At 42.3% G+C, this 24,280-nt stretch overlaps 1 protein-coding gene across 1 annotated transcript; it reads right to left on the bottom strand.

The window, feature by feature from the left end:
- Nucleotides 1-3,398: 3,398 nt before the first annotated feature.
- Nucleotides 3,399-21,756, bottom strand: LOC120919206 (keratin, type I cytoskeletal 19-like). Its single transcript, XM_040331250.1, has 7 exons — nucleotides 21,225-21,756; nucleotides 18,301-18,383; nucleotides 15,690-15,846; nucleotides 13,221-13,382; nucleotides 10,408-10,533; nucleotides 6,963-7,183; nucleotides 3,399-5,008 (listed from the first exon to the last, which is right to left on the bottom strand). The coding sequence occupies exons 1-7, from the start codon at nucleotides 21,711-21,713 to the stop codon at nucleotides 4,972-4,974; spliced, it is 1,275 nt and encodes a 424-aa protein (XP_040187184.1). The 5' UTR covers nucleotides 21,714-21,756; the 3' UTR covers nucleotides 3,399-4,971.
- Nucleotides 21,757-24,280: the final 2,524 nt, after the last annotated feature.

Genomic DNA, 24,280 nt, shown 5'->3' with positions numbered 1-24,280 from the left:
GTTATATGTTCAAGTGTGTTGCTAGTGCGTGTTACTTTTGTGTGAAGGTAATAATAATTATAATGTGGATATGATCAGTCCTATGTGTGATTATGTCCATTGAAACTTCCTAGTTCTGTTTGTAATAGAGATATGGTTTACTGGGGATCTTATGATTTAAAAACACATGTAGTATGGTGATTGCCTATGATTTGTTCTATTCTGGTGGCCATAAATAAGTCAAAGTATTTGGTTCAATTATGTCTAGGCTAGTGGTCTCCAAACTGTGGCTGGATGTGGCCCTTGGTTTTTTTTGCCCTTGGGGCACCACTTTTCTCACTGTGACCAACAATGGGGTATAAATCCTGTCACTGACACCAACAACGGGGTACTATTACTCACACTGACACCAACAACGGGGTACTATTGCTCACACAGACACCAGCAATGGGGAACTATTCTTCCCACTGTCATCAGCGATGGTCAGGGCCGGCACTACTGCTAGGCGAGCTAGGCAGCCGCCTAGTAGACACGTGCATGTGGTTTCGTACAAAAATGTATTTATTAAGTTACTCCCGAAATTAATTTGTATTTATTATGTTTCGTTCGAAAACCTGAATTAATTAAGGTTAAAGGCTTATGGTGTCTGTTGGTGTTCTTAAAAGATTTGACTAAACAGCTAAACTGTATGACGCTGCAATCGTACATTTCTGGTCAATTGCTCCGCCCACAAGCTATAGTAGAATTCTAATGTTGTTTGACTAGTACTAGAGAATTAGAATTATTCTATAGCCTATGGGTGGAGCATTTGACCACAAATATCCACCATCACGGCGATCGTATGTTTTTAGCTGCTTCGTCAACTCTTCATGTCTCTATAATGTTGAATCTTTTCTCTCTAGGTCGAATAATCTTGGACTAATAGAGTTACGTTAGGCACATTCAACCACACGTTCGATAGACACAGATCGCTATTGTCACCATCATGTCGAATCTTCTTTTTATCTATATCAAACTGTTGTCGCAACGATACGAAAATATAATGGATACGAAAATAAAGCAATTTTTTATTTCAGATCTTTCGGATTTCGGAGTCTGCACATTCATTAATCGTTTGTTAAAACGATCAAGGAAATCCCTGAAATTCGGACGAAAACTATACACATGTCTACTGCCTAGGGTGCAGCCATGGCCGCTGGTTTGCCTGCTCTATCAATGTGAAGATACAGTAAAAGGGGAAAAACAGAAGCGTAGTGTAGCTTGTAATATAGTTGAACCCCTTCCCAACCAGCCGCCGCAGTTGTACTGCGGCAGGTTGGCTCCCCTGGGCTATCAGATGTAACTGTCTTTCAGTTCGCCTTGACCACTAGGGGGCAGGCACACCCACGGCACGATGCCAGAGCCGATGCGAGTGCCCGGCAGGTGCGATGATCACCGGGCCTCTTCGATCACTTGTGACAGATCGAGCACCGGGATCTGTGTGTGTAAACACACAGATCCTGGTTCTCTCAGGGGAGAGGAGACTGATCGTGTGTTCATTCTAAGTATGAACACCATTCTCTCTCTTCTCCTAGTCAGTCTCACCCCCCCCCCACAGTTAGACCACACCTAGGGAACACAGTCAACCCCTTGATCGCCCCCTAGTGTTAACCCCTTCCCTGCCAGTGACATTTATACAGTAATCAGTGCATTTTTATAGCACTGATGGCTTTATAGTTGTCATTGGTCCCAAAAATGCGTCAAAAGTGTTCGATCTGTCAGCTGCAATATTGCAGTCCCAATACAAATCACAGATCATCGTCATTACAAGTAAAGAAAATTATAAATAAAAATGCCATAAATCTATCCCCTATTTTGTAGACGCTATAACTTTTGCGCAAACCAATCAATATACGCTTATTGCGATTTTTTTACCTAAACTATGTAGAAGAATACATATCGGCCTAAACTCAGGACATTTTTTTGGGGGGGATATTTATTATAGCAAACGTAAAAGATATTGTGTTTTTTTTTAAATTGACGCTCTTCTTTTGTTTATAACACAAAAAAATAAAAACCACAGAGGTAATCAAATACCAGCAAAATAAAGCACTATTTGTGGGGAAAAAAGGACGTAAATTTTGTTTGGGTACAGCGTCGCACCACCCCGCAATTGTCAGTTAAAGCGGCGCAGTGCCGTATGGCAAAAAATTAGCTGGTCATTGAGTAGCCAAATCTTTTGGGGCTGTTTTGGTTAATAAGCTCATAAATGTAGCAACTCACATAATGTAAAACACAGGAAGGCTCATCAATAATAAAATACATCTCCTCCCCAGTGATGCCACCATGCTGACTGTGCTGTCCACAGAACATTCCAGCACCTGACCCTGATGACAGACAGTCTTGGCTGTCTCCACGTTCCTGACAGCTTTGTACATCCGGACTCCTTCAGCAACCCCATCACACAGTGGTGACCATTCCATTGGGTTTATCATTGATGAGCCTTCCTGTGTTTTACATTGTGAGTTGCTACAATTATGATCTTATTAAACTATATTACAGTCTACACTTAGGCCCCGTACACACCAGCGGATCTGTCCGATGAAAACGGTCCGCGGACCGTTTTCATCGGACATGTCCGCTGCCGGATTTTGGTCTGATGGCTGTACACACCATCAGACCAAAATCCCCGCGGCAAACAAACACGGTGACGTGTCGCGACGTGGCCGCGCCGTCGACGCGGCGACGTGTGCGACCCTGGAAGGTCAATGCTTCCACGCATGCATCGAATCACTTCGACGCATGCGAGGGATGGCGGCCTATCGGATGTTTCCGGTGAGTCTGTACAGACGACTGAACACGTCCGACGGACAGGCTTCCAGCGGACATGTTTCTTAGCATGCTAAGAAACATTTGTCCGCTGGAAAAAGTCAGCTCGGCCAGGAATCCGGTCGGGTCGGCTGTACACACGACCAAACATGTCTGCTGAAACTGGTCCGCGGGCCAGTTTCAGCATACATGTTCGGTCGTGTGTGGGCGCGAGCGGGCAGAATTCCAGCAAACATTTGCCCGCCGGGCCTTTTCCCAGCAGACAAATATTCCTGGACGTGTTTTAAAACCGTCCGCTGGAATCCTGCCCGCTCGGACATGTACGGTCGTCAGTACAGACCTACCGTACATGTCCAGGCGCCCGCCGTCCCTCGCATGCGTCGAATGACTTCGACGCATGCGTGGAAGCCTTTAAATGGCAGGCCCGCCCACGTCTCCGCGTCATCGCCGCGTCATCGTCGCGGCGACGACGCGGACACGCCCTGCGTATTGTTTACGCGCGGACTTCTGTACGATGGTGTGTACAACCATCGTACAGAAGCCCTCTGGCAGACATTTACGGTGAAAACGGTCCGACGGACCGCTTTCACCGTACATGTTTGTTCGTGTGTACCCGGCCTTAGAGGCACTTCTATTTTTAACCTTTTGTCTTCACATTTATAGAGCAACTTCTGCTCTTTACTCAAATTCAAAGTTTCACATTTTGAAGTTTTCTTTTTCTGGGAGGGATGCAAGTAGCTGGACTTGCCTAGGGTGAAAAAACAAGTCTAGCACCGCCCCTGGCGAGGGGGCACTTTTCTTTCCCCAATGCCAAAGATGAAGCATTGTTTACTATCACTGATGCCAGGACAATTTCTACTCCCATTGGTCACAGTCCAGCCCACCTAAAGTCTAACAGACAGTAAACTGGCCCTTTGTTTAGAAAGTTTGAGACCCCTGGTCTAGGTATAATAGAATGTCCACACTCCTTGTGAATAGATTCAACCATTCTGATCAAGGTTAAATAATAATGGAAGGCAAAGAGAAGGGGTGGTGGGAACCGGACAGCTTATGTACTGTAAGTCATTAGTAGGGAACAGGTCAAAGCTTGCTTAAAAATCCCCCTCTATGTGGTAAACTAGAGCTTTTCCATCCTAACTAATGCAAACTGTGCCCACTGTCAGTAGGCTTGAGAGCATTTTTGTGGGTTCTTCTGGGCTATTGAACCTGAATCTGAGCAGTATAAATTATTGCAGCCTACACAATCCATATCTGGGATTGGCATTGGAGCCAGTATATGCAAACTAGTGTCATATGGTCTAACAAAAGTCTGAAAATATAATATAAATAAACATAGAATGGTGTGCTATAGTTGACAAGGGTGATTTTTCAGCCCTTTTCAGTATTGGAATAGGTCATTGTTTGGCAAATTCATAAAGTAAAAAATAAATAAAATCACTATAATAATTATATAATTTATAATAACACTACTGGAATCACTTTCTGCAAACATATATACACATTACAGTCTGGAATTATATACAGTATACAGTATATACAATCCGATCCGTCATAAACTAATGTATACATACACATGAAAATCTTATGTACACATTTAGATCCTGTAGCACACCACGGCTAGTGTACAAGGGGTGCTTCATCAACAAGAGAACTTGTCCTGCCTTAGTCAGAGATACCAGAGGTTTACAGTTAAATTGTTTCACACAGCATTTGTTAACTTCCATTTGAGTGGCAGAAAATTCTTTATAGGTGTGGTAGCCAGTCAGACTTTCTTTTCAACAAAATCTAATCAAAAGTCTTTCACATGTTCAGATTGACATCCATTGCCATCTGTTTGAGTCCATTTCACCAGAAGGAATTTTCAGGGCCATCCACTGCCTAAGGTTGACATCCGTCAACGGAATTCCAGAGGTTATACTGTATAACAGAGGAAGTGTATATTCTTCAAGAGAACATTTTGTAAAGTAGTCTTGTATGTTCACCATAAATAATCTAAGTGACCAGAGGCTGAGTTGTGGAACAAAGTTTTCACTCACGTACCCATGAATGAAACCTGTTTCTTCAACTATATAGATCACTTTCTGAACCCCTATATTTATTTAGGAAAGACAAGTGAGGATCGGAAGAACAAATCTTAGATGTGAGGTGTGGAAGTCCAACGGTTGTACCTTCTGGACATCAGATCTAGTGACCACCTTCTCCAGTAGACCATAAAGAATGCCTAGAATAAGGCAGATATTTGTGTCAACACCAGTGGTCAAATGCATCGTGGTAGTTTTAGGAGAGCAACACAAGGAATAACCCATTTACTCCAGGAATTATTTCTATTGCATACTACATATTGCATACTTATATTGGTCCAACTTGGCACAATTTAAGAATGCATTATTCATACCGGATAGCAGTGGGGGCTGGTGCTCCATTTTTGGGGGGTGGTAAACAATCCCCAACCACCCCCCCCCCCCCATTCGGTCGGTCCATCAGTCAAACCCCCCTGGTCAGTTTACCTATCGGCTGGTCTGTCAGTTAAAATCCCCCCTCATCGCTCCGTCAATTGGTAAACAACCCACGACCCCCCCCCTTTGCTCGCCCATCCACCCACCACCCTGCACTTACCTATAGAGGTCACGGGCAGCTTCGGCGGCTTCCCCTGTGTCTCCTCCTTGGTGGCTTCCACCCTGCCTCCCCAATATGGTCACTTCTCTTCTATAGTATAATATTAATTTGCTATTGTCACACAACTGGGTGGGCTCAGGGCACAGTGCTCTGTGCCCTGAGCCCACCCTTTTTTTAAGTCAATTAAAACCTCAGGCTCAAATCATGTGCTTAAAAAAAAAAAACATTGAAAGCCATGCGTCCAGTGCCCTGCATGTAGATGAGTCCAATTGAACACAGCCGCCATTCACAGGAGGCCTTGTATTTTTTGTAATGAATACAAGGTGTTTTCTAACTGGATGAGGTGGAGATTGTGACATTACCACCTCTGTTCTCCACCTTGTCCAATCAGTGAACATACTGAAAAAAATACATGGGGCCAGATTCTCAAAAGAGATACGCCGGCGTATCGCCTGATACGCCGTCGTATCGCCTGATACGCCGTCGTATCGCCTGATACGCCGTCGTATCTCTGAGTCCGCCTGTCATATCTATGCACCTGATTCATAGAATCAGTTACGCATAGATAACCATTAGATCCGACAGGCGTAAGGCTATTACGCTGTCGGATCTTAAATGCATTTTTTTTTTCGCCGACGTCGTTTTCCCGATCGAGTATGCAAATTAGCAAAATATGCGAATTCCCGAACGTATGCCTGACCGACGCAGTGAAGTTACGACGTTTACGTACGATTTGCGATGCGTAAAGTTGCCCCTGGGTATATGAGGCGCAGTCAATGTTAAGTATGGCCGTCGTTCCCGCGTCGAAATTTGAAAATTTACGTTGTTTGCGTAAGTCGTCCGTGAATGGTGCTGGACGCCATTTACGTTAACGTCGAAACCAATGATGTCCTTGTGACGTCATTTACCGCAATGCACGTCGGGAAATTTTAGGGACGGCGCATGCGCAGTACGTTCGGTGCCGGAACGCGCATAATTTAAATGATCCACGCCCCCTAGCCGGATCATTTGAATTAGGCGGGCTTGCGCCTGAGGATTTACGTTACGCCGCCGCAACTTTACAGGCAAGTGCTTTGTGAATCAAGCACTTGCCCGTAAAACTTGCGGCGGCGTAACGTAAATGTGATACGTTACGCAGCCGCAGATTTGCGCAATTATACGTGAATCTGGCCCACAGTGTTCTATGAATTGCAGTGGTGTCCAGCAAGTGACCTCTATTTGTGTACACTATTGCACGATCTAGTAATTGTCATTCACATCACTGAACAAATAAATAAATATATATACTGTACCTCACAGGAACTATGCATGTTCCCACTCACTGTAAAAAAAGATGTGTTAAACATCCAGTTAGAACAGGAAGGCCTCCGACTGGCTGTTTAAGTACTGTAGAACTATCAGTCATTGAGTGGTTAAAGCACTTGGTTTGTGGGTCAACCTTTTCAAAAGTGAGAAGTAAAGGGGCCCATAAATATCCTGGAAACCCTTTTGGTACCGCACATAGTTGTACACTATGTAATACTGTACATTACAGAGGATCACTTGGCTGTTATACGTACTCAGTGGTCTGTCCATCAAGAAGCTCCTTGAATTTGGCTATTTCATTCTCAAGGTAGTTCTTCGTATGTTCATGGATTCCATACTCATCAGTTAATTGATTAAAATTAGATTGGATTTCTTCCACCTGATGTTCAACAATCTCAATCATATCTTGCAGTTGTCTGAGTTGGAAACTATAATCTCCATTAATCTCCATCAAATTGGAATTGTAAACTGATGCCTAAAGCACACCAATAGTGTATAAAAATATGTACATGTCAAAAGATAATCCTCAATAAAAAAAAAAAAAAGAAGAAGAGCAGCCTAATCCCTGATGCCGCATACACACGATAATTTTTCGGGTTGTCAAAAATGACGTTTTTTTTTTATGTCATTAAAAACGATCGTGTGTGGGCTTCAGAGCATTTTTGTACGTCACCACGCTTTGCTAGAGCATTTTTTTTTTCACGATCGTGTGTAGGCAAGGCCGTTTTAATGATCGGGTTGAAAAAAACTTTGTTTTTTATAGACCCTTAAAAACTTTGTTTTTTACAACCCGAAACATGATCGTGTGTACGCGGCATAAGAAGTTCATTTTGTGACTTTGATACTCTACTCTACTTTACCACTCCATCCCTCTCCCTTTTGTCTGCAATTTGGTGATCCTAGATCCTATCTACTGATGATGCTACAACACTCTCCTTGCTGTGTCTAACACACCTAGAACCCCTGTTGAAAAAATAAAATGGCGGTGGTTAGCAATTTCTCTCAGCCACCAATCAGAGTCAAACCTGGCTTGGAAGTTTGAATGTTACAAAGCACAAGCTTTGGTAAGTAAACTTTTACTGCCCTCATACTCTTCCTTTATAGAGGTGTGTGCTGCGTGCAGGAGATTGCACAGAACTCCGATAAACATTTGATATTTCCTTACTTATTATATTATTATTATACAGGATTCATATTGTACCAACAGTTTTTGCAGCGCTTTACAGTGTAGGGAGACACTACACCAACAGTAAAATTCAAAACAAGAGGGTTAGAGGAGCCCTGCTCCTGCGAGTTTACAATCTAAGAGGGGGGGGGCTGATGAAACAAAAGGTAGGGACTGTGAGGGATGAGCTGATGAGGGGAGTAGAAGATTTGGCTGTTAGCTGGAGGCAGGATAAGGCACCCTGAAGAGATGAGTTTTGGGGATCACCTAAAAGTGGACAGAGTAGGAGATAGCCAGACAGAATGGGGTAGTGAGTTCCAGAGGATGGGAGAGGCTCCGGAGAAGTCCAGGAGACAAGCATAAGAAGAGGAGACAAGGGAGCTAGAGAGCAGAAGGACTTGGGAGAAGCGGAGAGGATGGTTTTGGTTATATTTGGAGACAAGATTGGTGATGTAGCTCGAGGTAGAATTGTGAATGGCTTTGTACGTTATTGTTAGTGTTTTGTACTTTATTCAATGGTCAATGGGAAGCCAGTGGAGGCATTGGCAGAGAGGAGTGGCGGACACTGAATGGTTGATAAGGTGTATGAGTCTGGCAGCTGCATTCATAATAGACTGAAGAGGGGATAGTTTGCGGAGAGGTAGGCCAATGAGGAGGAAGTTACAATAGTCAAGGCGAGAGATAAGAAGGCAGTGAGTAGGGTGCTTAGTTGTCTCAACGGTTAAAAAAGGGGGTATTTTGGAGATGTTTCGGAGGTGAAGTCTGGATGATTTGGACAGTGATTGGATTTAGGGCTGAAAGGACAGGTCAGAGTCTAGGATTACACCCAGTACCTTGGCATGAGGGGAGGCACTTATACTTAATTATTATATTATAGTATTATTGATCTTGATGGAGAAGTCAGGGGGAGGTGCACGGGCTGGAGGAAAAGTTATGAGCTCCGTTTTAGAAAGATTGATTTTGAGGAAGTGGTGTGACATCCATGTTTATAAAGTCATAGGAACCTAAGTTTAAAGCTGAACTCCATATGAACAGTTACATACATAGATGTAAGGATTTTCATTTGCATGTACAGGCTTTCCCAAGCCCAGCTAACTATGGAACGGCAGCAGCGGTACATGTGCAGTTGACATGACGGCCTGGGCCCGCAGCCATATTTTTTACGAGCGCCACTGCCCTCAAAGCGGCCCCAGGGTAAGCGGCCTTGCCAGCCTACTGGGAAATTTCCCGCTATCCCAGTTGGCCAGTTTGGCCCTGTTGTTAGGGAGTCAGGGATTCATAACTGAATGTAAAAGAAAGAGGTGGGGTGGTGGCTGACATCACTGACCAAATATAGTCATGGCTATATGTGGTCAATGACATCAGGCAACATATCTGTGCCTGGGGTTGATTTACTAAAGCTGGAGAGTGCAAAATCTGGTGCAGCTCTGCATAGCAACCAATCAGCTTCCAGGTTTTTTTGTCAAAGCTTAATTGAACAAGAAGTTGATTGGCTACCATGCACAACTGCACCAGATTTAGCAAACTCCAATTTTAGTAAGTCAACTCTCTGTTTCCAACTCACCTGTCAACTTCAGAAATGTCATTCAGCTTGAGCAGTTTTCGCGATCGATCATGATCCCAGAGTGGTTTTTATTTTAGCTAGTCGGCAGGCATCATTCATTGTGATTGACAAGGATCTGCATCACTGGACAAAGTGATTGCCCATAGATTTATATTGTGTGATTTAAATGAAGGCAAGGTGCTTTGCTAGGAGAGTCCCCCTTCCCCATGTTGAGGCCATATGGCCTGACATGGTTTAGGAAGGAGGTGGCACACTCTTCACCCCCTCCTTTTTTGGCCAGCCAGGCTGAAACTTTGGATAAGCATCTGGTATGGATTTTTTGGAGGGAGGGGGGCATGTAATTTTTTTCTGTATTTGGTCCGGGGTTTTCATTTAAAAGCCATACCAGACTCAAAGGCTCTGGCATAGATTTTAGGTGAGATCCCAAACTTTTTTTTGTATGGAATTTTCCATAAAATCCTCAAATCTAGAAAGTACCCTTATAAAGGATATGTGTTCTGGTGTAGATTTTTTTGGAGGACCCCATTTTCTTTTCTTTTTTTATACTACAGTATAAGAGATATTTGCCAAGAAAAAAATGTTATTACCAGCTTTGTCCGATTTATATAATTTCCCTGCCAGTCTCTTTATTTTTTTTAAGGGTCTGGTATGTGTTTTGGAGGGTTCCCCGTACAATTTTTGACAAAAAAAAAAAACTGTTAGGAAAATGTTTAAATTACATTTACCTAACTGCAATTTTTTCTTTGTAAATTACACTTTTTTCGGTAGTACATTGTATAAATTGTACATAAGCACACCTTCACAATCAGGTATAGTTCATCTCATAATGTTTCACTAAGCATTATTAAAAGGGATGTTCCCTGCAAACCTGAATTTTTACACTTTTTTATTTTAATTAGTACATGACTCGTAGGTGAGTAACCAGTCCCACACGCCATTAATTTGACAATTAATTGCCTAAAAGACTTACCATGGCCATTTGTGTGCTCAGTTCTGCCTCCCAAGTTTTCTTCTGCAATTTTAGGTCAATGGTCTCATTACTAAACCGCTGCAGTTGTTCAATACCACTGGACATCTGATTATTCAATTCAGAGATCTGCAAAGTATAGAATTTTAAGTAAGAAAATTACAAGTACATGGTGATATTGAGTAAGAGCAATACATGCTTGGAAAGATCTGTTTTTAGGCAATCAATGGACTTAATTAATTGATAAGGATCTATGACCCTGGTGCCCAACACTCAGCCCCTGGGCTGCATGTGGCCTGTTAACCCTCTAGTTGCGGTACATGGGCTGTTGGACACCCAGAGTGGCACTGGAACTGCATCTGTGTTTCAGCACCCGGCACTACAAGAGAGACTGTACTGTGGATGGTGTTATCTCTGCATGTGTTGGGTAAGTGATCAACAATGGGTTGGGGGTCAACCCTTTCAGTGCCATGATACCCAATACGAGGGGGGTTAACACTTTCACTACCATGACCACCAATATGGGGGGTTATCTTTCACTACTTCCATGATCACCAATGTAGAGGGGAAGAGGGTTAACTATTGACATAACCACTGATATGGGGGGGGGTGGAGGTTAACACTTTCCCTGCCATGATCACCAAAGGGGAAGGGGTTAACTATTATTGCCATGACCTCCAATACAGGCGGGGTATGGGTTTAACACTTTCACTGCCATATAGGGAGTTTACTTTAACTGCCATGGCCAACAATTCAAAGAGGGAGGGGAATACGTTTTACTGCCATGACTACCAATACAGGAGGGATGGGGGGGCAACTTTGCCATGACCCCCAGTGCCGAAGGGGGAAATAGAGGTTAACTTTCACTGCCATGACCACCAATGTGGGGGGTGAGGGGTTTAACTTTCACTGCCACTGACTTTCAATGCAGGTAGGGTGAGGTTAAGTTTCACTGCCCCTGACCAACCACCAGTGCAGGGTGGGTGGGGTAAAATCTCACTCCCACTGATCACACCAATGCAGGGGGGGATAGGTGGTTAACTTTCATCAACACTGACCACCATAAAATTAGCAGTAATGATACAAATTGTGTGGTTTATTATTCTGGCTAAAGACGCCAATTCTGGGGGTTATTAATGTGGCCAATGATACCAATGCTGGGGGGTTATTAATGTGGCCAATGATACCAATGCTGGGGGGTTATTAATGTGGCCAATGACAACAATGCTGGGAGTTATTGTACTCCAACCTCTTCAGTGTGCAGCAGGGTGAAGATCTTTTAGATTTGAAGTGTGAAAATGCGCTGCAATTGTGTGCCCTCCTGGAAATGTTGGGGGCTTGAGACGCTCTATAATTTTTCAGTTGACCACCACTGATCTAGGACATCTTAGATTTCTTCCCCTCTGAGCACCGTCCCATGAATATAGCTGCCGGGACCTGCTATCAGTATGACAGCTGAGGTTCTGATCTGTGCAACAGAACTGCTTTCGGTGGCTATTTCAGTACCAACAGGCAGAAACAGCTGTTACACTGATATACTGTACTTAGCTGAGGCTCTCAGGAACCAGTAATTATAGTAATGTACAAGTAATTATAATGTTTCTATTTTTACACACTGTAAAGGGAAATAAAAGTATGCTTATTTTTTTTTTTTAAAGTGAACCTATCATTCGACAAAAGAAACTGTACCTGCAAAATTTGCAAGCCAATACTTACCTTTCCCACTGCTCATGGTGCCAGATTGCCATTCAATACAGTAGAAAGATGTATCTGAAGTCTGCAAGTAAATCAACATATCTGGGTGTGTTGATCTCCTGGGTCCCCTGCAGGAGAGGACTGCTGACCTCTTCCCAATGTAGGTTACATAATATACTTACTCTCTCTTATTAACCTTTGCAAAAAAATACTATGTTGTCCAGTTCCTGGCATATATATTTCCCTATGTGTTCCCTCCCTTGCCCCGACCTCTCGTAAATAGCCATTGTGTAGAAGCACAAATCGCCCCTTTGTTTTTGCACTTTTCTGCAGTAGGACTAGGTGGAAAGCTTAGAGCACCTATTCTTAACTAGGATTCTAGCATTTCTCCAGAGGTGGCAAGGGGTTCCTTGAGCTGTGGCTTACTCACCACCCATCTGGTTGTGCCTAAATACTTCCAGGTGCAACAACACATGGCATGACTGCAAGGGTGACATTCTGCCCACCACTGTAATGGGGGCATTTTTTCAATAATCCCCAATGGACTAATCTTAGTAGGGGGTTCCCTGAGACCTGTAAATTCCTGCAAGGGTTCCTCTGTGGTAAAAAAAAAAAAGGAGAGAGAGGCTGCCTTAGAGTGAGCTGTCCTCAACGTACTTAATTTTATAACATAGCTAGCAGTCATTTCTGAAGTCACTGGAACAGGAATAGAGGGAACATCCTCTTATTCCAGGGCAAAAAGTGAACGAAAGTCCAACATTTTAACATTTTAAGTTGTCACTAGAATGGGTATAGAGGGGAATTCTTTTATTGAAGACACTTGTTAACTGTGAGGACTTTTCATAATTTTGGAGAGATAATCCCTCCCTTCCTCTTGTATCCATGGGACAGGAAGTCAAGAGAAATCTCCATAATGGCACACAGATGGACTAATAAGGATTTTAACCTAGCCCCAATAAGCATCAAGTGCTGTATTTTGAGAGGATGGGGAGAGGATGATTAAAGTAGTAAAAAGGTGAAATTATATGTACATGGCAATTAATCCATTTGCTATAAACTTCTTACTTTGCTTATTTGTTGATGTGAAACAATATAGTACGTCATTAAACTTATACGTTTACCATCTCATTGAACCTGCTTTCAATATCACTGAGATTTCTCTCCATGAGGCTTTCGTATTCCTTCCGAATATCAGATAAGGCTTTATTCAGATCTATAGAAGGAGCCATCTCAACTTCAACGTTGACTTTGGTTCCCAACTGGACTTGAAGGCTCGCTATCTCCTATAAATATATAATAAATATAATATATATATTATTAATTTAATATGAGGAAAGAAACAGTTATAGAAACACAAATCCTACACAAATAAATGTAAAAATGTTGTAGGCCTTATATTGCTCAAAGGAAAGCTTCAAATGCAACTAACACTGTACAACCTGCCCATCTGAAGACTGGTTTCCCCACTGTACAAGTGACTGTTCTTATCAAGTGCTACTATGTGACAGCAAGAGCCTCTAACAATTGTATCTTCTATAGTGGCAGCTTAAAGTGGAACTTCACTCTCTCAATCAACATTGACTATTTTTAATCCTTATGCTGCTAGCCTTAGTACATGGATAGGAAAGTATATTATATTTGCTTGTTTTGAACCTTTTTTTAAATGTATTCAGTTACTTCCTACTTTCCATGCCTAGGCAAATGGTGTCAAACATCCCAGAAGTCTTCAGGAGGGTAGGAGGGGTTTTCCCTGCTAAGCACACCCTCCTGCCTGCATGCATATACTAAGGAAAAATGGACTCCAGTAAGTAAATGTTACATGAATCATTTGTCCTTACTCAAGATGGCCACAGCCAGAAATGCTAGGGGGGTTGTTTTGAATATTAAAAATTAATTAAATTGCATTTTTGGTTTGTGGCACTCAGATGCAGTGTAGTTATGCTTTAAATGTTAGCTCAACTCCAGGTTTAAAGATCCCCCGCCCAATCTTTTTGTTTTCTTTAAATAACCTCTGTATACCAGGGGAAGGCACCTCATGGAGAGGTGGAGATCTACCTGAAAAACATGGAAAAGGGTGCAGCTCTCTTTTTTAAGGTAATAACCCAGCAAGGCATCATTAAAAAGTAAGGAAGCTTTGAATACTTTTGGGGTCAGTAGTAAGTAAAGCAGAGTTCGGAGGCCCTGAAGTAGGTAATGCAGAGTTTAGAAATTAGTAGTAAGTAACACAGTCTGAAAAGGTCAAAATTAAGTAATACAGAATTTAGAGGTTGGTATTAAGTAATGCTGAGTTTAGAGGTCAGAAGTATGCAATGCAACATTCAATAGAAAGTGATACAGAGTGCAGGGGCCAGGAGTAAGTAATGCAGAGGGTAGAGGTCAGGAGTATAAAGCACAGCGCAAGGATAAGGAGTAAGTAAAATAGAGTTCAGAGGTCAGTAGTATGTAATTCACTGTGCAAGGATGAGGAGTAAGTAACATAGAGTTCAGAGGTCAGTAGTATGTAACGTACTGTGCAAATGTCAAGAGTAAATAATGCAGAGTGCAGGGTTTTAGAGTAAGTTATGCAAAGTTCAAAGGTCAGGAGTATGTAATGCACAGTGCAGGGATTGGTATTGTCATAAAAAGTGTTTGGGGACCCGAGTCCTGCCCCAGGGGACATGTATCAATGCAAAAAAAGTTTTAAAAACTGAAGTTTTTTCGGAAGCAGTAAATTTTTTATAATGCTTACAGTGAAACAATAAAAAATTAAATATTAATTTAAATATCGTGCCTGGGGGGTATCTATAGTATGCCTGCAAAGTGGCACTATTTTCCCGTGTTTAGAACTGTCCCGCAGCAAAATTACATTTCTAAAGGAAGAAAGGTATTTTAAAACTGATTACGGCTGTAATGAATTGTCGGGTCTCGGCAATACAGATGAAACTCATTATCAGGCCCTTTTGGTCTGGTATGAATATTAAGGGGAACCTAAACCAAAATAAAAAAAAAGTGTGCCGTCCCCCCAAAATCCATTCCAGGCCCTTCAGGTCTGGTATTGATATTAATGGAAACCCTGTGCCAATTTTTTTTTTATATGGCGTGGGGTTCCTCCAAAATCCATACCCCTCAGGTCTGGTATGGATTTTAAGGGGAACCCTGCACCAAAATAAAAAAAAAGGCGTAGCGGTCCCCCCCAAAATTCATACCAGACCCTTATCTGAGCATGCAACCTGGCAGGCCGCAGGCCACATTTTTATTGTTGCACTTTAAGCATCATTAAAATCACTGCTCCTGAAAAAACATCATTTTTTCTAACTTTTTTTTGCATTGATACATGTCCCCTGGGGCAGGACCCAGGTCCCCAAACACTTTTTATGGCAATAACTTGCATAGAAGCCTTTAAAATTAGCACTTTTGGTTTTTCATGTTAGTGCCCCATAGACTTTTAAACAGTGTTCCACGGCTTTTGAATTTGCCGCGAACACCGCATAATGTTCGCTGTTCAACGAACAGGCAAACACCTGATGATCGAGTCGAACTTACATCGGATCAACCCTACTTGTCACCATCATTTTCATCAGTCATCATTTTCCCCAAATTTGCCTTCTAACCTCTTCACTGGTTTTCTTTAGTTGTTGCATCTCCTCCTCAAGGTATTTAATATGTGAGCTGAGATTCTGTCTTTCCATGTTAATGGTTTCAAGTATGCCAATGTGTTCATTTAGATCCTTTTCAACAATTGTCCTCATCTGAAATTCCATTGTTTGCCTTCAACACAAAAAGAAAACATAAGAATATAATTTTTAGTAACTGAAGTGTAAAAGATCATACCTCTGAAAGTGCATTTTTTGGTAAGTAAAATTTTTGAATTACCTATCTAGATACAAGGTAAGTATATAGAGCAGAATGGGGATTTTTAATGGGCTGATTAATACACAGATGTAATACACAAATGTTTTTAAAATGTACATTTGTTTTTTATTTTAGTTAAAAATATTTAATAAAACCATGAATCTCAATAATATTTTGATCAACGAACAAAGTTCACATATTCCATGTTACAATAGATGCATCAATCTCAACATGTTTCACCAAACGTTTTTGGCTTCTTCAGGAGTTTAGGCATCACGTTGAATTGTATGGGAAACTAGCTGTTGATTTTTAAAAATGAGAGTGATGAAAAATATATTATCAATATTTATATCACCAACTGGAGCCACATATATTAATGATTAAGGCAGATGAATAGATGGCCACAGAGAGGACACAAAGTCCAGAAAATGGGCCACAATCTATTACAAAGTGAGCCTATAGGCAGGTACACCCTCCAAACTGTAGGTGGCACTGTGATGCTGACCGCTGTACACAAGCACTTTGTTCCTCTGCAGCCTCTGTAGGTTTCTTTAGGAGAGCAGTGGTCTGATGGGAGGTTGAATCAGTGGCGGCCAATCAGAGCCTTTTTCTCATGTAGATATAGTTACTTGCCATGGCATACAGATGGAAAAGAAAGTTAGACAGCAGCCCCTGGAACTTAATGGGATCCCATTGTAGGACAGATGCATGTATACTCAAGAACATTATTTTTATGGCAGTCCAAACACAGATTAAGGAAGCAATTGTACATTTTTACTTTAAGCCCTGGTTCACACCTGTGCATCTTTGAAAGTGCGCTACTTCAGCATGATTTTAAATCCACAAATCAGTGCAATTTACACCTCCCATTTCAGTGTGGCTTGCGACTTCATTTAAAAGAAGTCTATGCAAGTTACAATGAAACTTTTTCTAAGTCGCTGCGACTGAGTCGCAGTGATTTGAACAATTCCATTGAGGGCAATTGGGTGTGACTTGTCATTAGATTTGGAACTGTCAAATTGCATGACAAATCGCACCGATGTGCTATTTCTTTTTTTTTGTTTATGCAACAATTTTACTGCTGCTCTGTACAGGTTCTTGGATAAAGGACCTTTGTTTAAAATTTCATGGAGTCTAACGGTTTTGGACAATGTGTTGTGACATGTGTCATGCTTCTTTGTTAAAGGAAGCTTGACGGTAATAATTATTTGTGATGATAGCATTGCATTTTATTTAGGTAACATTTTGACAGTTTCACAGAACAGCAACCATCTTGTTTGGCTCATAAAGGAAATGACTATTTACTAGTCTTCGTTTATGATCCCTTATTTTGGTATATACTCCATACTGCCCACAGGAAACCGTCCTTAAAGTGGTCATAAACCCTTAACTATACCAAGTGAAGTGACTGGCCTCAGGTAATACACAGAGATTAAACAAATACATCTATATAAGTTATACCAGTTTGTCTACATCTGTATTTGCCCTACATCCATCCAAAGTGCTGAATTTACACAGGATCTCTCAGCTCTGAAAAGCAGGGGGCTGAGAGCTGAAGTTACATCAGTGAGGAGAGCTCTGAGAGCTGATTGGAGGGAAGGGAAGCCCCCTCCTCAGCCCACAGGAACAGAGCTGGGGCTGTCAATCAGCTGGAGGTCCCACCCGTCACCATTTTTTTTTTGGTATCGGAAAAACTTGTCAGAAAAGACCCATACTGATAGCAGAGGAAAGAGGCAGCAGACAGAAATTACACTTGATGACACAAGCACACATTAATGAGGGATATGCTTTGTTCATATTTCATGTCTGAGGTTTACAACCACTTTAAAACAAAAGGGCCAGTGGGTCATGCTTGCCCTCCAGGTCTAAAATTTCCCAGTCCTCCCAGCCATTAGCTTTTGAAAGTAAGGTTGAAATTTGCATATCAGGCTGTCCATATTTTAGGGATCCCAAGTTGCTCGAAAGCACATTAGAAAGTACTGTATATGCAGGAACCAGAGTCTCCTATGCAGAGCTTTTTTTCTCAGGAAATAGGTGCAGGAACTCAACCACGACCCCGTTCAGATTTCACAAACAGTAAAAGGGTCTTAAAGGGGCATTAAATATGAGGATTGCATTACATACAGAGTGCAGAGTTCAGGGGGGGTTACACACAGAGTGCAGAGCTGTCACTTGTAAACACAGAAGCCAGACTTCTGTGTTTACAAGTGATTGTGGTGAGCAGGCACCAAAGGGTCTGAGCCAGAGGTGGTGGAACTGAGTTCCCCCAAGTTCCCCCTGAAAAAAAGCCCTGCTCCTATGACTGCCAGAGAAAGTTTTGCTGTGGCTCTTCACATATGAAATGAAAGGTGTAAGGGATAACCGACTTACTTCTTTCTAAGTTCATCAGCCACAATGTGGCTATTGCTGATCTCTTTTTCACGGCTGGCTATATTTTCTGTAACCAGCAGTACCTGGAAGAGAAAACGAATCTGAGATTAGCAAAAGGAGCCTTCAAGACTATAAATACAAATGCACTTATGGATTTTTATGTTCATGGAATTTACATGGTGGCATGTGGGCAGGGGGTAAAAAGATGTACAATATGTTATTTATATTGAATATGTCCGGCTACTGGTGGAACACCCTGTTAATTAGCACCTCATCCCAAATAGGCAAATATGTAACATGGGAAAGAGAAAGGAGATTGTCACTGTGCTTAAAGATAATAATGGAAATCAAATGTTAAAAATATATGTAATTTTAATGAGAATAGCGTTAAAAAATACAACAGATCTGTTTTTTTTTTCCCGAAATATTCAACAATTCATAATAAAGGTGGTCATGAAACGAATGTTCAATAAGGCAAACATTTCATATTCATATATTAACCCGACATGTTTCGCCTAATAGCTTCATCAGGGGATATACAAATCGATCAGGGAATGCGTAAGACTGTACAAAGATACAAACGGAATAAGCAGAAAATGTACACATAATTGCTAAAGCCCGCCCCCATGGGAAAAAAGCTTACCACACCAAGATTCCTAGAAGTGACCACTGGCGATGGAGGGACCAACCAACCCAGGAACAGAGAGCCAGGCCTCCTTGTCCAATCAGTGCCTGACCACTCAAATGCACTTCTGGGTGGATGGTCAAACATTCCCATAGACAGACTCCTAAACCTTGTGGACAGCCTTCCCAAAGAGTTGAAGCTGTTATAGATGCAAAGGGTGAACCAACTCAATATTGAACCCTACAGACTAAGACGGGGATGCCATTAAAGTTTATGTGCGTGTAAAGGCAGGCGTCCCAATACTTTTGATAATATAGTGTACCTGTAACTGGAAAAATGAATTTTTATATGTAGTGTATATGCCATTCCTACCCCAAGATTTAAACTCCCACTGTGTGTTAAAAAAATGAGGCTCCTTTAACCTCCCTGGAGGTATGATTATGTCTGATTTTTGAATTTGCCAACGGTTCTGCCCCCATGCGTTGTGGCGCTCGCAAGGAACGGAACCCGGAACACTGATGCATCAGACTTAGAATCAGGCGGAGGATACAGCGGGAGGACATTTCAGGATCCTCGGGACAAGGTAAACAACTCTACAAGGATACTGCGGTGTAATTCCCAGTGTGGCTCAGGGGTTACCGCCTTTAGTACTGAAAATTAATCCTGAGCCACACTCGTGTTGGCTGTTTACACTGTTTCTAAACCTGTTATGCCGCGTACATCGTAATTTCTGACAAGAAAAGTTCAATGTGAACTTTTGGTTGGAAATTCCGACCGTGTGTAGGCACCATCGGACATTTTCTGTCGGAATTTTCGACAGCAAAAATTTGAGAGCTGGTTCTCAAATTTTCAGACGGGAAAAGTTCTTGTCGGAAATTCCAATCGTCTGTATGCAATTCCGACGCACAAAAATCCTGTGCATGCTCGGAATCATTGAACTTCATTTTTCTCAGCTCGTCGTAGTGTTTTACGTTACCACGTTCTTGATGGACGGAATTTCCGACCACATTTGTGTGACCTTGTGTATGCAACACAAGTTTGAGCCAACATTCTGTCGGAAAAAGATCCACGGTTTTCTTGTCGGAATGTCGTGTGCGCGGCATTAGTTGTCTGCATGGCTTCGTTACTTTTTTGTAGGGCTGTGCAAATTAACTTTTAATTAATCGATTAATCTTTAATTTTTTTGATCGATCAAAATCTTTTTGATCGATTACATTTCTTTTGATTGGTACTCACCTCTCTGCCGGCTTCTGGGCCTTCAGGGAGTTCTGTCGGAGATCCAGTAATGTCACGGACACCGGTGGGGCTTGTCGTGTCCATCTGAAGGGCTCCTTTGCTGTGCCTTCATATATGCATGCCGGCGGGACCTCACTATCTGCCACACGCAAGGGCTGTTACACTTCCCTCTATCAACCTGGGATTCTACAACCATCCACTGGGAGTTGTAATAGTTCCCTTCATGAGACATCTACATGCCGACGGACTGATGTTAACCTCTCCTCATCTGGATTCAGCAGTGGTATCGTTGTACACATTTTTATACTAGTATCATACATAGCTACATGTTTTTATGACTGCTTTTGCTACCGTTTGGTATTACTCGCACCATTTTTACAGTTTATGTAGCTACATCGATTTTATCTCCAGTGCAATATTTATTTGGTTACCTACTTGAAGACTATAAAAGTTTTAATGCTATTCCCATCGAGCGCTGCCTTTGTGTATTTTTTGTATCCTGCTATCCATTTTTCCAGTGGTTGGTAGCTTCTCTGGGAATCAGCCTGCAAGGAGATCAGCTAAAAGTAGTTGGATCTGTATGTGCGTTATAATTAATCGAAATTAGTCGATTAATCGATTAAAAAAAAACAATTAATCAAACAGAAACATTTTGATCAGTAACAGCCCTACTTTTTTGCACTCTCCAGTTTTAGTAAATCAACCCCACTGACCCACAGCCAGTACTTAAATAATTCAGACTTTCCCCTAATTTCCCTGTATTATTTTATTAGAAATTGTGCTGTAACCTCTAGCAACTAATCAGTGAGCCGTAATGTGTGCTGTAATCTCTAGCAACCAGTCAGTAAGTGGTAATGATATGCCCATGTGACCTCTGGCAACCAATCTCAATCACTGTAAACTGATTTTAAGTCTAGCTGATATTTCTTGTATATCTCAGAGCAGGTGGAGAGCAAAATTGCATGGGGGGGGGGGGGAGAAAATTTTTGCCCAGGGTCCAATCAACATTAAAGACGGCCCTGCATGGAATTTAGCTTTAAATTACACCAAAGCATTGTCTTACCTGGTCCTGAAGATCAGAAATCAATTGGAGGAATGGACTGAAGTCAGGGTGGACCTTGTTATTATTTTTGTCATACCATTCACAGATCTTCTTCTCTAGCATCACATTTTCCTCTTCCAGTTGTTTCACATTCTCCAAGTACGATGCCAGGCGGCCATTTAGTGACTGCATGGTTTTCTTTTCATCAAAGTTGAACAGATTGCCATTGGTCCAGCTAGTTTGGCTTGCAGATCTTCTTATGTTGTGATTTCTTTTAAATCCATACGCATTTCGAATGGCGTTTTTCTGTCCAGAAGATGAGTGTCTGATATCTAAGCCTCCAGAACCTCCATTAAATTGGTGTACTCTGTAGTACGGTACATTATGAGAGATACATGGGTTTGTTTTTGCTTCTGATAAAGTTGTGTGACTTCTGTACATGGGATAACCCAAATATTCCCTACAAGTTCTGTAAACCCCATGAGGCGACTGGACAGTGTTGTAACTCATGATTCTTCTACAGCTCGCTGGAGAAGCAAGAACAATACACAGGTCAAGCAGTCCTTGAAATGATTTAGCTACTGCCCAAGGGTTGCATTTTATATGAAGTGTGAGCTAATATGAGGTCATATTTTATGTGGCTTGAGCAAGAAAATGTTTTCAGCTCGTCTGGTGTAACCAGAAGAATGTTTATGGATGGAATGAGCAAGCTTAAAAGAAGGCGGAATGCCTGGACATCACCTTGATTTCTCACATTACATAACACTTAACAAAATAGTTTACATGATAATAATTCTACAATGACCTCTAAAATTACGTAATACCTTATTAGCCATCAATAATACACATCATGTATTAAGATGCTACTCACACTTGTTTGTGTTATGAATTATCTTTAAACAATTTTAAGATGAATGTAGCCTTATTAGTATATTTGTTTACTCATTGGTTTCTCCTGGACACTTAAGGGCCAGATTCCTGACAAGGCCACCGAGGCCAGGCTTTGGGGCGGCAGTGGGTGCAGGGGCGGCGCCCAGGGGACGTTAGTTGCAAGTGAGTCTGCGGGCGGCATGGTGGTTAAGCCGGCGGGTGGCTTGGCGTACATGTGACTGTGTGGGTGGCGCGGTGGGTGAACCGCTGAGCTGCTTGTCTGCTCAGCGCTTGCACAGTCACACTGACTGTGCGAGTGGAGGCAGCTCGGCAGGCGGGTGAGAGATACAGGAAGCTGCCGGCTGGGAGGCTCAGTGTGTGGACTGGCCAATCAGCGGGTGGCGGAGCAGAGAGATGACATCATCTCTCACCGCCCGGCACCCACTCTGCATCCCGGCAGTTCCGCCCTCACTCACTGTGCAGGCAGCAGTGAGATTACATCATCTCTCTGCTGCCTGACTCCAGGACACAGGAAGTGACAATCTCCATTCCCCACCTAAGCAGAAAAGTGACAATCCACAAGGTGTGGCAGGTGACATGACAAGTGGACAATACGCAAGGTGTGGCAGGTGACGTGGCAAGTGGACAATCTGCAATGTGTGGCAAGTGGACAATCTGCAACGTATGGCAGGTGACGTGGCAAGTGGACAATCTGCAATGTGTGGCAAGTGGACAATCCACAATGTGTGGCAGGTGACGTGACAAGTGACAATCCGCAATGTGTGGCAGGTGACGTGGCAAGTGGACAATCCGCAACTTGTGGCAGGTGACGTGGCAAGTGGACAATCCGCAATGTGTGGCAAGTGGACAATCCACAACGTTTGTGACAATCTGCAACTTGTGGCAATTGACAATCTGGTGGCAGACGACGGTGGCAAATGACACACTCGGGGCTCCCACTGATTCTGCATTATGGTGAGTTGAACTATTTCATTTTCTATAACAATGTAATAAAATAAATAATGTGCTACAATCATCCTGACACCATAACAACCATGGTGCAGTGATGATTGAAGAGCCAACACCAGTCATTTCCCAAATAAATTGTCTGCAAAAAATCGTATTTTCTGGCAGTGCCCCTCCCGGCATTGAAGGACCCGGCCTTGGGGCGGCAAAGGGAGTAAATCTGGGCCTGTTAAGACCCCCTTTACACTGGGTCGCTTTGCAGGCGCTATAACGCTACTGCAAACCGACCTGAAACAGCCCCTGCTATCTCGCTATTGGCCGAATATTACTGCAAAATTTACAGTAAAGCGTTGCTAAAAATAGTGACGCTTTACCGCCGACGCCCCAGTGTGAAAGGGGCCTAAAGGAAACCCTACCTAAGGCCTCATGGACACTAGGTTTACAAAATTTAGCTTTTACAGGCATTTTGGTGGGGGGGGGGGGGTTCTGCATGTAAATGCACCTCTACGTTAGCCTGTGTCCACACACATTCAGGTGTTTACAGGCATATTAGAAGAGGAGCGTTTACAGGCAGAAAAAAAAAACATCACCATCACATTGTGGAGAGGAGCGTTTGAGCAGAAAAAATGTGGAATGCACATAAATGTGTATAATCCCTAGATGCATTTAGGCACATTGCCATGTTTATGCATTCTAATGGCCAGAATATATATATATATATATATATATATATATATATATATATATATATATATATATATATATATATATACAGGGATTTTTTTGCTGGAACTCAACCACCAACCCCCAAAAACCTCCACACCCACCCTCCCAAATCACATCAAATAGTGGGTGTGGTCAGTCAAATTTCACAGACAGAAGGAGGGTCTTAAAGGGTCTTAAAGGGGCATTAAATACCAGGATTGCATTACATACAGAGTGCACAGATTAGGTTGCACACAGAATGCAGAGCTGTCACTTGTAAACACAGAAACCGAACTTCTGTGTTTACAAGTGATTGTGGTGAACATGCCCCCTCCCCAAGGGTCTGAGCCAGAGGTGGTAGAACTGAGTTCCACCAAGTTCCCCCCTGAAAAAAAGCTATAAATATATATATATATATATATATATATATACTGTATATATAGTCGAGGGAAAAAGACGGGACACGTGCTTCGATGCAATTCTTTCACTGATCAAATTAGAAAATGTACAAACATGCAAACTACTGTACAGTTGCG

This window comes from Rana temporaria, chromosome 12 (genome assembly GCF_905171775.1).
Source record: "Rana temporaria chromosome 12, aRanTem1.1, whole genome shotgun sequence".
Lineage (NCBI taxonomy): Eukaryota > Metazoa > Chordata > Amphibia > Anura > Ranidae > Rana > Rana temporaria.
The sequence above is the reverse complement of the archived record's forward strand: the minus strand, read 5'-3'. Positions and strand labels throughout refer to the sequence as shown.